The 15,557-nt window shown below is 52.2% G+C and overlaps 1 protein-coding gene across 4 annotated transcripts in view; it reads right to left on the bottom strand.

The window, feature by feature from the left end:
• Positions 1 to 2,554: 2,554 nt before the first annotated feature.
• The window catches only part of LOC137423916 (uncharacterized), a 37,423-nt gene continuing 24,420 nt past the window's right edge, over positions 2,555 to 15,557 (bottom strand). Inside the window, exons 4-6 of one of the 4 annotated variants that reach the window (XM_068111445.2) lie at positions 12,965 to 13,111; positions 6,502 to 6,570; positions 2,555 to 2,898 (exon numbers count right to left, since the gene is read on the bottom strand). In XM_068111445.2, the coding sequence (XP_067967546.2) occupies positions 2,710 to 2,898; positions 6,502 to 6,570; positions 12,965 to 13,111 (405 nt within the window). In that variant the 3' untranslated portion in view covers positions 2,555 to 2,709. Of the gene's footprint in view, positions 2,899 to 6,486; positions 6,571 to 12,964; positions 13,112 to 15,557 lie in introns of all 4 variants that reach the window. The other 3 variants (XM_068111444.2, XM_068111447.2, XM_068111446.2) reach the window with 3 other exon arrangements.

Raw genomic sequence — 15,557 nt, forward strand, 5'->3', positions numbered from 1 at the left:
TGCAGAGAAGTGTTCAGATCGCCGACAAGTTACAGTTGGAAGCAGTCGTCATTGTCGTTGACCAAGCCATCTATTGCAAGGCACAGCTCATTAGATGGAAGAATGCACAGTTCATGAAGAGACTGGTAATTCGACTTGGGGCATTCCACACTGCAATGTCCTTTCTTGGCTGTATTGGAAAGAGATTTCGAGATGGTGGTCTCCAAGACATCCTGGTTGAGTCAGAGATTGTTGCAGTGGGGTCTGTGAATGGAGTGTTCAGCGGCAAGCATTACAACAGGGCAGTTCGAGCCCATAAGCTGATGTCAGACGCGATGCAGCAGATGCTCCTGGATGCATATTTTGAATCTATTCCAGAACATGAAGCGGGTAGAGTGAAGGAACTTTTGTCAAACATAGCTGAAGCTTTCCCACATCCAAACTACCATGTCATTCTCAACAGTGACAAGTTCAAAGACTTCAAAACCTCCTTTGACAAATTCTTAGAAGCAAGTGACACCAAACCAACATTTCGCTTCTGGAGTTCATACATTGAGACGGTGGAGCTTCTCTAGCCCATCTCGAGTTTATCATGACGTCAATGCGCACTGGTTCGCTTGTATGCCGCGTAATTGTCTTTGATGGGTTAAAATATCACCCCTTACACACTTATTGGACCTATTAACAGTTTCAAAATAGCATTGGTAAACCACCATGGATCGTAGTAGCAACACCAATCACAAATATTGTACAAAAATTTAAAATTATGCAGGTTTTAAGGTCCAAAAACATGACTTTCTGATAAATGCATCAACAGCATGTTATTTTACCAAGTCGTTAAAACAACATTTTTACTACTTTTGGGGGTCTGAATTCATAAATATTGCTGCCAAGACCAATGTGAACATGACATCATATAGTTTGTGTTGTTTTTTTACTGTGTAAATGGGTATTTCAAATGTAACATACAATTGGTGTATACTGGTGTTTTGGGGCAGCGGTTCTCGGTAACGTACCACGATATCGCTTGTGAAAAAAAACAAGATGTTTTGGAGGTCATAAGGCTTCATCCCACACCCTTCTTGCCAAATCCCTAGGTTCAGGTCATGAAATCAAAAAAAAAAATAGATATCCACCCTATGGCCCTGTGTCTAAAATCACTCAGAGCGACACTTGGCGAAGGTTTCCTGTTATAGGTTCAAATTAGAAAGTTGTTGGAAATTGAACGGATAACATTTGTTTGACTTCCGGTTCCGGAGTTACCGTATCGCCCAAAACGCGTTTTACGTTTTTGCAACGTCACGTCATAAAGTGTCGACTGATTTTTACGAAACTTTTAGCGCGGGACGGTGCCTACAATCTGCGAAAGCTTCAGAAACGATCGGCCGAGCAATTTGAGCATGGCGAGCGGACAGACAGACAAACAAACTCACCGAAGTGATCAGCATACTCGGCAAAATTTGTTTCGCCAAGTAAAAAGGGTGAAAACATAACCTCCGTCCACCTTCATTGGCGTTGGTAACAAATGGCTGCATTAAATACCTTTCAAAATATATCAACATTCTTAGCATTAACTCCATAATGCAGCACTTACCCTCTCACTCATAACAACTGACATATTTGGAAAGGGGAGCAAGGGTGAAGGATACAGAATGCCCACAAGCACCCCAGCGAAAGTGATAACAAGCACAGGTGGCATAATACCAAGTAAAATGAAAAACCTTCAAAAGGCACTATTTAGCAATCTAACAGTTCCATAAAATGAAGAAATATTGTTTTTGAAACAACGAATATCATTGGCAGCACTTTCAATGGAAAGGATTTGCACTTCGCCTTTAGTCTGTATGATCTCGTATTGTACTCGTATTATTTTGGCCATATTCTCGATCTTGGTCCCACCTCTCTCAACCCTTGATCCCACCTCTCTCAACCCCTGATCCCACCTCTCTCAAACCCTGATCCCACCTCTCTCAACCCTTGATCCCACCTCTCTCAACCCTTGATCCCACCTCTCTCAACCCTTGATCCCACCTCTCTCAACCCTTGATCCCACCTCTCTCAACCCTTGATCCCACCTCTCTCAACCCTTGATCCCACCTCTCTCAACCCCTGATCCCACCTCTCTCAACCCTTGATCCCACCTCTCTCAACCCCTGATCCCACCTCTCTCAACCCTTGATCCCACCTCTCTCAACCCTTGATCCCTCCTCTCTCAACCCCTGATCCCACCTCTCTCAACCCTTGATCCCACCCTTGTCTCCCTTGATCCCACCCTTGTCTCCCTTGATCCCACCCTTGTCTCCCTTGATCCCACCCTTGTCTCCCCTGATCCCACCCTTGTCTCCCTTGATCCCTCCCTTGTCTCCCTTGATCCCACCCTTGTCTCCCTTGATCCCACCCTTGTCTCCCTTGATCCCACCCTCGTCTCCCTTGATCCCACCCTTGTCTCCCTTGATCCCACCCTTGTCTCCCTTGATCCCACCCTTGTCTCCCTTGATCCCACACTTGTTTCCCTTGATCCCACACTTGTCTCCCCTTGATCTGGATCCCCTCTCTCTTGGTCCCACCTTTCTCACCGAAACTGTGAAATCCTCCCCTCATCTCCCAAACCAACCTTGATCTACCCACTTCTTGAAGTATTGGGCTTTGGAATATTTGTCCCAACATTCCTATTTTTATAGAATGTTATCTAGTACAAAATTGGTGGAAGAAATGACACAATCAACTCTATTAAACGTCACAAATAGAACCGGTTTCTACAAAAGCGTTGTGTATTCTCTGCATGGTTGCATCTGATGGAGGAGACTTTCTGTAAAACCGGAAAAAACTTTGCTTTGCAATTGCAATGTTTTCAAACACCTCCATCCATGCTGCAATCTTGCGTCGTTCCTCGAAGGATAAATCTCCTGTTGAACTCACCTGCCAAAGAAGCCTGATGTTAACATTTTATCCGAAATAGCAATGACTGCAATGCATCTCCACCATCAAAAACAATTAATGTTCACGATCAAAAACTCCCCTATCACTTCACTATCAAAAACTCTACCATCAAAAACAATTTAAACAATTAACAATTTTCAGTCATCCTACCCTTCCTCCCATCCATGGTACACTGAATCTTGTGGAGGCAGCTGCCCTGAAACAACTGGACTTTGCCTCATGGAAGGATAATCCAACTGAAGGTAATCTCATTTCCTTCCACAAAGCTCGGAACAAGTGTGTCTGCCTCAGGAGAGCCAGAAAACAATATCTCTCCACTCTCAAGACTGAACTCTCAAACTTGTCTCCCTCCTCCAAATCCGTGAACGTGAAAAATGGGAAAAAAATTCCAAAATCCAAATCGTGACAAAGCCGAATGCCTCAACTCTGTATTTGTTTCGAAATCTTGTGTCCCAAACCCATCTCTCTCTGTACCCATCTTACCCAGTCTAACGCAGCTGCTCCTGGACTTTATGTCCTTCTCTCACGACATGGTGGAGAAATGGCTGTCAAACCCCGACAAATTCTGCATCCGGATCATATGGCATCAGCCCATGGGTCCTAAAAACCTGCTCTGCTGCTTTGATGATGATGATGATGACCACTCCTGCATCTTCAGATACCTATGGCTGCCGAAGCAGTTTCTTGGCTATTGGGCACAATCCTGGTCGGGTCACCAATCCTATGCAGGGCACTCGAATGGCTCATTCACTCCCAGTAAGCTGGTACTCATTTCGCCGACATTTGATGGATGACAGGCTGAGTCAACCCAACCTGGTGTCAATTCAACGACCGACCGGGATTTTAACTCGGGACCCAATAATCCCAAGCCATTACCCTGACCGTGAAGCCAACACCAGGCGATGTTCTGCTCCTCTATCACACCCTTACTCTGTTCTATTCACCCTCTCATGTGCTCAAGGTCATCTGCCATCTGCTTGGAAATCAGCCAACATCACCGCTTTGCACAAAAAATGTGCAAAAACATATCCTTTCTACAGACCAATCAGCTGTTACAGTCGGTGACCTCTTCTTCTTCCTCTTCACAAACCCCCCCACCCCCCATCCCTCCATCCTCCACACCCCGGGTTTGACTTGCGTGGTTTGGCCCAATATTTGAGAGCCTGTGACGGGCTGTGGGGCAGAAGATAAAGAGGATGGTGATGGGGGAGATGAGGTTGCTCCTGTTTTGAGGAGTGCTTTTGGAGTTTTAACTCAGAAAGCTGCAACTAGGGGAGTTACCAGGCAAGAGCTTGAATTCCTGAGATTTTGGGAAGTAAGAAAAAAAGAAAAAAAGAAAAAAAGATATTCGTGGCAAATCGGATGGCGGGGGAAAAGTTGATGACAGATTGACTGCTCCAAGAAAACGAAGCAGCAACATATGGGTGGCCATAGAAACCCTCATTCCAGAGTGGCAGCTTATGCGATGCAGTAAGGCCAGGTCACATCCAGACGGTGGCATGGCAAAATGCTTTGAAGCTGAGACCTCAGGTGTCAGCGAGAACACAAAGCCAGAGAGGGACCTCGGAGTGTGGTTCGTTCCATCCTCAATCACCCTTGTACCTGTACGTTGGCGGCTACCTTTCATTGGGGTGTCTCATGGTGTTGACTCTTCTGTTCTCCATCACCCACGTGCCGGTCATTTGACTGCTGTATCGAGGCATCACACTGGGAACGAACTTGGCAACTTTGAGTCGGAATTAATGCCAACATCAATGTTCATGGAGGTGAAGTAGGCCCATTGGCCTGATCAGTTTTTCCCCTTTTTCTCTCTCGATGCATATTATTTATATATACGCACGCACGCATGCACACATGCACACACACGCACACACTTTTGTTGTAACCAATAATTAAATCGGTGTTGGACCCCATGCTTTGCTTAGTATTTCGCCTGTCGTGACACAGCCTGCTCCCAATCATCAGCAAGGTCATGGAATCCATCATCGTTTCCGATATTAAATCCTTCATCCTCTTCAATGGATTTATCTCAGATCATCAATTTGGATTGAGACCAGGCCACCCTGCTCTGGACATGCTGCTTCTGCTTTCTCAACAATGGATGGAGGCCCTCAACACCAAACAGAAGATCAGAGCTGTCTCCCTTGACATATCTCGTGCCGTCGATATGGTCTGGCACACGGCTCTGCTCACCAAACTCTCTTCTTATAGCTTCCATGAAAATCTTCACTCATGGCTTCTGGACTTCCTCTTCCGTCGTAGTCAACATGTGGCTCTCAATGGAATTCTCTCATCTCTTCCTGTCCAGACTGGAGTTCCTCAAGGCAGTGTTCTGAGCCCTGTGCTTTTTCTAATTTTCATCAATGATCTCTCTGACTCCCTGGAAAATTCTCTCTGTCTTTTTACTGATGACTCCACCATCTGCTGTACCATCTGCCATCCCTCAGATCGGCAGTCTGCAGCCTCCTCACTCTCTGACGAGTTTGTGATTTTATCCAGGTCTGCAAACACGTGGAACATGTCTTTCAATCCTGACGAATCTCACATCCTTACTATGTCTCTCCGAAAAGACCGTCTGGAAAACCCTCCCATCTAATTTCTCAACAATCCTCTCAAATAAGTTCTGTCACTCAAGCTTTTGGGTCTCACTATCTGACAATATCTTTCCTGGGAAAACCACATTTCCAAGTTGGCCTCCAAAGCCAGTCGCAGTCTGGGCATCCTCCATCGTGCGAAGTCCTTCCAAGGCACTTCTGAGCTCCTCACCACATACAAAGCTTTCATCCGCAGCTTGATGGAATACTGTTCTCCCCTTTGTGCTGGTGCTGCTGCCTCACACCTGGCTCGGCTTCACGCTGTAGAAACCAAGGTTTTTGGAATCATTGGTATCTCCCGTGATGAATCTGATTGTGAGGGCCTTTCTCTCACTCACCGCAGGCAGGTAGGTGGTCTTTCTGTCTTCTACCGACTCCTCTCTCTCCGGCCAAGCACCCCAGCTCTCTCTGTGCTCTGTCCCCCAAATATTCCTGCAAAACGCACAAGATCTACCAGCAACACTCTCCTGGTGAAATTGCCAAAATCAAGTCTCTCTGCTCACCTTCACCCTTTCATTCCTCTTTTCTCCCACCTCTGGAACAAACTCCCACACTCTCTTCAATCCCATTCTTACTTCCAGGTCTTCAAAATAGCTGTTCACCACCATCTCACATCTTTTCCCCCATCCTAACATTGATTTTTTTCGACCCCCGTTAATACACCCCAAACCGACCTCCTACAAATTCCTTGTTTTCTTTCCTCAAAGTCCCTGTAGCGTCCATCTTGTTTATCCTGTGTACCCCACCCCAGCCCAGCCCTCTCCCTTCCACAGATCTCATGATGTACCTGTTCTCTACTGTTGTACTTCTCTCCCTCTCCCGCTCTGTTTGTTATACGTTCTATGTGTTAGCTCTCATACGAGTCTCAACTTGGTATACAAAAAAGAGAGAAAAGTTGTACTTGCACAGCTCATATGTTAGGAGGGGGAGTTGTTGATCAACACGTGTACTACTGCACTAATGACCTACTCACATATTGTTTACTCACGACATAGCTGTGCAGTGGCACTTCACTCTCAGTCATCAATATGTGATCATCAAGGATTGGTTGTAATACCTGTGAGGCAAATGTAAAGACAATATTTAATAAATTGACACATGTTACGGAATAAAGTATCAGCATGGACAGAACAGATCAAGAGCAGAGCGGAATATAGAAAGGAGCTAATTGCAAGTGCTTCTTCATGGTGTGCTAATCATATACCATATAAAACATAATGTAATTTAGTGTGGTGCTGTGCACACACAACTCGTTTGCCAAAAAGGTAGGCCACAACGTGTGGTACAAACGAAAGCACTTTATTACAAGCTCGCACATCAGCACTGGGCGGGCTCGACCTTCGAGCCCGCATATATGTCCCGAGGCGACGCCTTGCCCCCGGGCGTGGCCGATCGGCTGAAAGGCGGGGCATGTATCTCAGTTACACGCCCGGACGCTCGCGCCACCCACTGGTGCGCGGAATTATTGATCATTGTGCCCGCCACATGCGCCCCCCCAGAATTCCCACGCACCTGAAGGGTGAGTTTGCGGGGAAGCCGGATGACCCGGCCGAAACGCCCTCTGGCGATGCGTGCAGGGCTGGGGGGCAGCGGGACGGCGGGGCTGGGGGGTGCCGGGGGCCTGGCCGCCGGGGGCGGCCTCGACGCGGAGGCAGAGCTGCTTACGGGGGGTGGTCCAGATCGAGGTGGGCCGGCTTGAGGCGGTCCATGGAGATACGATCCGGAGCACCGCCGATGTCCACGGTGAAATGTTTGTCCCCGGTTTCCAGCACGCGGAAGGGCCCGTCGTACGGGGGCCGCAGCGGTGCCCGGTGGGCGTCGTGCCGGACGAAAACGTACTCCGCCGTGCGAAGCTCCGGGGCGACGTGGGATGACGGGCAACCGTGGTGTGCCGTCGGCATCCTCCTGGCGGTCTCCTGCAGGGTGGAGCGCTGTTGCGCCGCGGACCAAGGAGCCGTGGAGTCGGGGATAAATTCGCCCGGCACCCGCAGCGGTTGTCCGAAGACCAGCTCCGCCGAGGACGCGCGCAGGTCGTCCTTGGGCGCCGTCCTGAGGCCCAGCAGGACCCAGGGGAGCCTGTCGGCCCAGCTGCCATCGCGGAGGCTGGCCCGGAGCGCGGCCTTCATTGAGCGATGAAAGCGCTCGCACAGGCCGTTGGCCTGGGGGTGGTAGGCCGTGGTGCGGTGCAGTTTGACGCCGAGCCCTTGCGCCACCGCTCCCCAGAGCCCCGAGGTGAACTGGGGGCCGCGGTCGGATGAGATGTCCGAGGGGGCACCGAACCGGGCAACCCACGTGACGATGAAGGCTTGCGCGACGTCAGCCGCAGCAGTCGCCGCCAGTGGCACGGCCTCCGGCCACCGGGTGGTGCGGTCCACCATGGTGAGGAGGTGGGTGAACCTCCGCGAGGGGGGCAGAGGTCCCACCAAGTCGACGTGGACGTGATCGAACCGACGCTCGGGCACCGTAAATGGGGCAATGGGGCCTGGGTGTGGCGGTGGACCTTTGTGCGCTGGCACGCGAGGCACGTCCTGGCCCAGTCGCGGACGTTCTTCCTGAGGCCATGCCAGACGAACTTCGCCGCAACGAGCTTCTGGGAGGCCTTCGTGCCCGGGTGGGACAGGCCATGGATGGCGTCGAAAACCGGGCGCTGCCAGCCAGCGGGCACGATAGAGCGAAGCCGGCCGAGGGAGACGTCGCACAAGAGGGCCGTGCCCGCGACTTCGAACGGCACCTCGGTGACGCGGAGGCCCGTGATGGCGGTCCGCAAGGCCTGGACGTCAGGGTCGGCGGTCTGGTCCTCCGCCATCCGGGCATAGTCGATCCCGAGGTGGACCGCGTGTGCGACGGACCGGGAAAGGCAATCCGCCACACGGTTGTCTTTACCCGCGACGTGATGGATGTCCGTCGTGTACTCGGACACGGCAGAGAGGTGATGTTGCTGCCGGGCCGACCATGGCTCGGCGACCTTGGCCATCGCGAACACAAGGGGCTTGTGATCGACGAAAGCCGTGAACGGGCGGCCCTCGAGCAGATGGCGGAAGTGTCGGACCGCCAGGTGGAGCCCGAGCAGCTCGCGGTCGAAGGTGCTGTAGTGGCGTTCGTGCGGGCGAAGCTGCCGGCTAAAAAACGCCAGCGGCTGCCTAGCACCACTCACCCACTGCTCGTGCACCGCGCCCACCACGTAATCCGACGCGTCGGTGGTGAGGGCGATCGGTGCATCGGGCGCCGGGTGCGCCAGCATGGTGGCGTTGGCCAGGGCCAGCTTTGCGCCCGCAAACGCCGTGGCCATGGGCTCCGTCCAGGCGATGTCACCTTTGCCCAGCTTGCCCCGGAGGGCCACGTGCCGGGGGCGGAGGAGCTGGGCGACGTGGGGCACGAAGCGGTGATAAAAATTCACCATGCCCAGGAATTCCTGGAGCCCCTTGATCGTGCGGGGCCGTGGGAAATCCCTGACCGCCTCCACCTTGGCCGGCAAAGGGATGGCCCCGTGCCTGGTGATGCGGTGCCCCAAGAAGTCGATGACGGTGACGCCGAAACGGCACTTCGCGGGGTTGATTATCAGGCCGTGCTGGCCCAGGCGTTCGAAGAGCGTGCGGAGGTGGAGCAGGTGCTCCTCCCGGGACGCGCTCGCGACTAGGATGTCGTCCAGGTAGACGTAGATGAAAGGTAAGTCGCGCAAGACGCTGTCCATGAGCCGCTGGAACGCCTGGGCCGCATTTTTCAACCCAAAAGGCATCCGCAGGAACTCAAAGAGGCCGAAAGGGGTGATGACGGCCATCTTTGGTACATCGTCCGGTCGTACGGTGACCTGGTGGTAGTCCCGAATGAGGTCCACCTTGGAGAAAACGGTCGTGTTTGCCAACCGGGCGGAAAAGTCTTGAATATGCGGGACCGGGTAGCGGTCGGGGGTGGTGGCATCGTTGAGCCGGCGGTAGTCACCGCACGGCCGCCATCCGCCACCGGGCTTGGGCACAATGTGCAGAGGAGAGGCCCATGCGCTGTTGGAGCGCCGTACGATGCCCAGCCGCTCCAGCGTGGCGAACTCCGCTTTCACCACGGCGAGCTTCGTGGGGTCGAGGCGGCGCGCCCGGGCGTAGACCGGTGGGCCGACGGTGGGGATATGGTGCTCCACCCCGTGTTTGATGACCACCGCTGAAAAGGTGGGCCGCGCGAGTGCCGGGAAACTGGCGAGGAGGCGGGTAAACTCGTCCGCTGCCGGAAGCGTACAGACTAACCTCGCCGGGACGAAACCACTCAGCAAGCCGCTCGGTGAGCCGCTCAGCGAGCTGCTCAACGAGCCGCTCAGCGAACAAGCGAGTGAGCTGAAGGTTTCGGCCTGGACGAGACGTCGACGCTTAACGTCCACCAACAGCCCATGCGCACAAAGGAAGTCCGCACCGAGCAGGGCCATTAGCACGCTGGCAGTGACGAACGACCATTGGAAGCGCTGCCCTCCGAACCGCAGTGAGAGGCAACGCTTCCCGAATGTGCGGATGGGTGTTCCGTTGGCGGCAGGCAAAGCGGGGCCCCGGCCCGCGGCTTGCTTGTCGGACGCGGAGGCAGGGAGGACTCTTACCTGCGCTCCCGTGTCGCACAGAAAACGACGACCAGACGAGGTGTCCGTGATGAACAGGAGGCTGCCTGAATGGTCGACGCTCATGGCCGCAAGTGAGCGCCGGCCCGGTCGTTTCCCGACCCGTCAAAAGAACACGGCGGGCGGCACGTTCTAGCCTTGCGGCCAAACCTGGCATGATAGTAGCACCAGGTTTGCGGCGGTGGCGGCCGCGTCGGCCGTGCCGTCGGCAGTAGTGGTGGCGGTGGCGGTAGTGAGCGGGGCGTAGCAGCGGCCACGGGGGAAGCAGGGGGCGCTGTAGCTTCCGCACCGGGATCCACTACGGCAGCACCGTACACCGACCGCGTGTCGCAGGCCGTGAAAAATTTGTCGACCTCTCCGGCCAGGGTGCGGGGTTCCGTTATTTTTGAACCGGCCAGCGCAAGGCGCACCTGTACAGGTAGCTGGCAGAGGAAAAGTGCTCAGAACAGGAAATCCGGGCGCTGGTCTCCAAGAAGGGACAGCATAAAATCCATCCGAACGGACGGTCGTGTGTCGCCGAGGGCGGGAAGGTCCAGGAGGCGGTCGGCGCGTTCGACCTCCGTGAGCCCGAACGTGGCGAGGAGGAGACGTTTGAGCGCCGCGTACTTGTGGTCACCCGGCGGGCGCCGAAGGATGGACACGACGCGGGCGGCAGTGCTGGGCCCGAGGGTGGCGACCACGTGGTAGTACATGGTCTCGTCCGCCGTGATGCCCCGGAGTTGGAATTGAGCTTCGGCCTGCACAAACCAAACATTGGCTTGCGCTTCCCAGAACTCCGGGAGTTTGACGGCGACGGCGTTGGTAGCCATGGCGCGTTCGGGGGTCAGCGACGGCTGAACCAGTCGGGGTCACCAGTGTGGTGCTGTGCACACACAACTCGTTTGCCAAAAAGGTAGGCCACAATGCGTGGTACAAACGAAAGCACTTTATTACAACCTCGTACATCAGCACTGGGCGGGCTCGACCTTCGAGCCCGCATATATGTCCCGAGGCCACGCCTTGCCCCCGGGCGTGGCCGATCGGCCGAAAGGCGGGGCATGTATCTAACTTCCACGCCCGGACGCTCGCGCCACCCACTGGTGCGTGGAATTATTGATCATTGTGCCCGCCACATTAGTGTGTTTGTACAGCTGTCTGTCCCCCTTCATAAGGGTCGGTATTAAAGGCCAATCTTTTAACACTAATATGTGTTCACTACGGTCTATTTTTGAGTAAAAAACAAACTCGAAAAACATTTTCCATGAAAGAGTAATTATGTCTTTAATTGGTGTAGATGGTGGCAAACCGAGCCGCATGGGCGGTGTACGGAAGCGTTTTTTTCTTAAATAAAAATAAATACAAGGCACAGGGAGGTGAAATTCGCTGCACAGAATGTGCAACACACGCAGGGTACAACGTGTGTTCATTTATGTCCGTATGATGTCTAATAAATAAAGAAGATAGAAGCAAACCTGACACGAGGCCGAGGCTTCAGACTTTGGCATGCTCACGAGGCTGCACCGTCAAATAAACTGTTCCAACCCATCATTTTTGACAGGCTTTTATACCCGTGAAGGGGAAAACTGGTGCATGCTTAACAACAAACATATCCCTCTTAACCCCATCCTTTCTGGCCCCCTTTTTGCATCCCTCCTCACCCCACCCTCTCAATGTTTCCCCCTCACCCTGCCCACACAAAGCCTACACCCTCCCTGCCATCCTGTACCCTGCCAACGGTTTCTCCCATGTCCCTAACAGCGTGGACCTCAAACATATGGGGTCTCCGCTCCAACCTGACAGTCCTCTCAATCCAGGTTGCTGCTGATGAACCGGACATCATCTGTTTAACAGAATCCTTCCTCCCACAAGACATCCCTTTGTGACTGCCCTTGTACTAATCTTTCACCTCCCATCACCCAGGAGTACATCTGCCTGCGACTTCCTCTCCCCCCCCCCCCCCCCCCCCCCCACCTCTTGCCTGTGTGTTTGACCATCCTCCTAGCAGTGACGACTCCATCTAAATCTCTCTCAGACACCATTGACAAACTTTTAACTACTCATCTCATCTTTCTCTTCCTCATATGTGGTGATTTCAATTGGCACCGCATGCAGATTGGCCGGGTGTTGGAACTTATCTCACCAACCATTGCACTTCAGCAATGGACTTCTGTGACTCCGTGAGACCGACTCAATCTGTGAACCTTCCAACCTAGATTTCTCCCAATGGATTAGTCCTTTCTGGAATGAACCAATAATCCTTCCTTCTGGACTAGGTGATGACTAACTTTCCCGCAAATGTCTTCCGCTCTTCCTCTGCTTCTGCTCTTCCTAACCCTAAGAGTTCATCTGATTGTATGTCAGTGTCAACATCTCTCTGGCTATTCTCAGAGAGCTGCCTCAATGCCAGCGAGTCTGGCAGCTCACTCAGGCAGATTGGCATGGACTATAAGCAGCCATCTCTCTTCAGGACTTCTCTCCCATACCTAATGCCCCTGATGGTAACTCAGCCTGGGAAATCTTCTACAGAAACCTTTTCTTTCTTTCTTTCTTTCTTTCTTTCTTTCTCTCTCTCTCTCTCTCTCTGTCTCTGTGTGTGTGTGTGTGTGTGTGTGTGTGTGTGTGTGTGTGTGTGTGTGTGTGTGTGTGAAACATGGTGAGGTGATTGTTGAGGCAGATTGGTGAGATTGGCCTATCTACTATCGACTGTTCCTTTTTATGTTGGGTCCGAATCCGTTCAGTGTTCCAACTCTTCCACAAGCCTTAACTCTGTGTACGTATTTTAAAAAAGCAAAAAAATCTTCAAGTGCTAAAGATGCTTGTATTTTATCAGGACATGTCATATTTGTTACTTCAAAAGGAGATAGGTGATGATTCTTACATGCTCTGAATGATTCGGGTGGTGATGTTGTTCGGGCCGAGGCAACGAGATGTACAGTCTCTTCTCCCATTGTACCAAGCCCTGCTTTATTGCACCGCGCAACTCTCTGGATATTGAACCTCTGATTGATTTTGTATCTTGATCAATCTGAAAAGGAAAAGCAAACTATGTTCAGAAAGTGAGCTGCAAGGAAGAACTCAGAGTTTTTGCAATGAATGGGAAACAGGCAGATGTGCAAAGTTGTCAGGCAGACTTAGGAGAATGTTTCTTGTGTTATGTATTCAGAGGATTATTGTATCATGTGTTACGTGGTCCTCCCGGTAACTACCTGGTCTCGGTGACCCCCGGACCGTGGGAGGCACCCCGCCAGAAAGATATATGATTTATACGCTTTCGTAACGCAATCAAGATGAATTCCAGTCTATAAGAAACCCCACACCAAGGATTCCGAGTAATCAATAATATATTCCCCCAAGGAATCAACAATCAACAACCATCAACAATCCACAATCAACAATCAATCCCCGAGATGATTAAGATGGCCATCTTATATATGTGTGTCCCCTTTCCCCACTCCCGACCCCTTGGGTACTCACGACCCCTTTGGTCTCTGTCCCTCACAATGTCTCTGGGCCCCTCCTGAACAAGGTTATGGTCGGCTTCGCCGCACACGGGCGGTTGAACGAACCCCGGGCGGACGTGCTTCCACCGGGCACGTACCGTACCGGGAACCACGGCTGCAGCGCACACCTCCTGGCCAAGCAAAGCGGGCAAAGCAAGCGCCGCTTGCAACGCGCGCGAGGCCCCAAAGTGCGACCCGTACGCGTCCTTGTAGACGGTGCGGCGAACTGTGCCGGACGCTGGGTCTGTGCACGGCCCCACGGCAACTTGACGTGTCAAAAGGGTAGTTACACGTCCTGGTAACTCCTCTCGCCAGACGGGCTTGGGAACGCAGCTTTTCCACGCTGCTCAATATCGATCCCAACTCTTGTCGGAGCTGGGCGAGGAAGAAGAAGAATCGTCGCTTCTCCCGGACCTCGTGTCTTTTCTTCTTCCGTTTCCTGTCTCCTTTTTCCCAGAAGGGCTCCTGACCCTTTAATCACAACAACCCTTAATCGACTACACATTGATAAGCAAAGACCTGAATAGTAATTCACATACATTCACATAAATATGTAACACTCCCCCCCTTCAAGAAAGAAAGTTTGAACCCAGCGAAAACTTTCTTTGCCGGCCAACTTGGATAAACAAACCAGATAACTCACCCCCCCCCCCCCAACTCATCAGTTCCCCCCGGGCACAGTCATCACTTAAAAATAAAGCAACAAAATTTCACACAATCCCCTAGATTAATTCCCTCTGGACCAAGCGTCAACCACTTCTAGTTTCTCTTGACTGACGGTTAAGAGGTGGTGACCAAAGCCCCCAAATTTAAACCTCTCTATAGCACTTTTTCGGGAGGCCCAGCGGAGTATTCCCTACATGGACGCCTTAAGGAATGTGGAGTTCACGGTTAGTCCGGGGAGGAAAGTTCATTACATGGACGCCTTTAAGAACGGGGAGTTCACGGTTAGTCCGTGCAGGAAAGTTCACTACCTGGACGCCTTTAAGAACGTGGCGTTCACGGTTAGTCCGTGTAGGAGCCCCGGCTCGGCGGCTCCCCCGTATATATAGTGCTTCAACTTCTCCAGACTCCTAACAGTTACGGTGGGACCACTTGTCCCAGCCGTTACCTGACTGGCGGTCTCCTTCTCGGCCAGTGCTCTGACATTCATTTTTTCAGGAGGTGCCGTAACTCTGGGAGCCTCCATAGTAATATCGGCTGCTGCCAACCCCAAAACTACTGCCAAGTTGTCCTCTTCTGTAGACCTCTCGACGCCTACGAAATGCCTTCCCTACTGTTATGGTCCGACCCTCCAAATCTTTACCATTCCAATTCTTCTCTGCCTCCCTGGCGTCTCTTGTGCTTGCAAACGTGACAAAGCCGAACCCTCTTGACCGTTGCGTTTCCCTGTCTTTTACCACCCGCACTTCCACCAGCGGCCCATATCTGTTGAAGACAGAGGTCAGAACTTCTTCCTCTGTGTTGAAGTTCAGTCCCCCTACAAATAACTTGGAACTTTTGTCGCCATCCCGAGCTGGTGGGGTGTTATTTTCCCTGCTGTGCTCTTTACCAACCCTCGGGTTACCATAAATTTGCCCCCCGGCCAAATCATTCCCAATAATCACAGATACTCCCTCTACAGGAAGCGTGGCTTGTAAACCGACGGTGACCGGTCCTGACACCAAATCGGATTCCAAATGGATGACATGAAGTGGGGCACTAACACAGCCACCGATCCCTTGTAACCGAACACTATCACCCGTTGCAGTACTCTTTGACAATGGCAAAATGCCTTCAAGCATTAAGGATTGATGGGCTCCTGTGTCCCTCAAAACCCTAACCGGTTTTGGGTTAGTCAAGTCTCCCTTGAGTGAGACCAACCCCTCATAAATAAATGGTCGGTAACTCTTCTGTGGGCGATTTCTTACGCTTGCCATCGCATTCGGAGTGGTAATAGTTGGACTCCGCTCTGGGTCTTCCCTTTTCATG

This window comes from Myxine glutinosa, chromosome 3 (genome assembly GCF_964187855.1).
Source record: "Myxine glutinosa chromosome 3, kmMyxGlut1.1, whole genome shotgun sequence".
In the NCBI taxonomy this organism is placed as follows: domain Eukaryota; kingdom Metazoa; phylum Chordata; class Myxini; order Myxiniformes; family Myxinidae; genus Myxine; species Myxine glutinosa.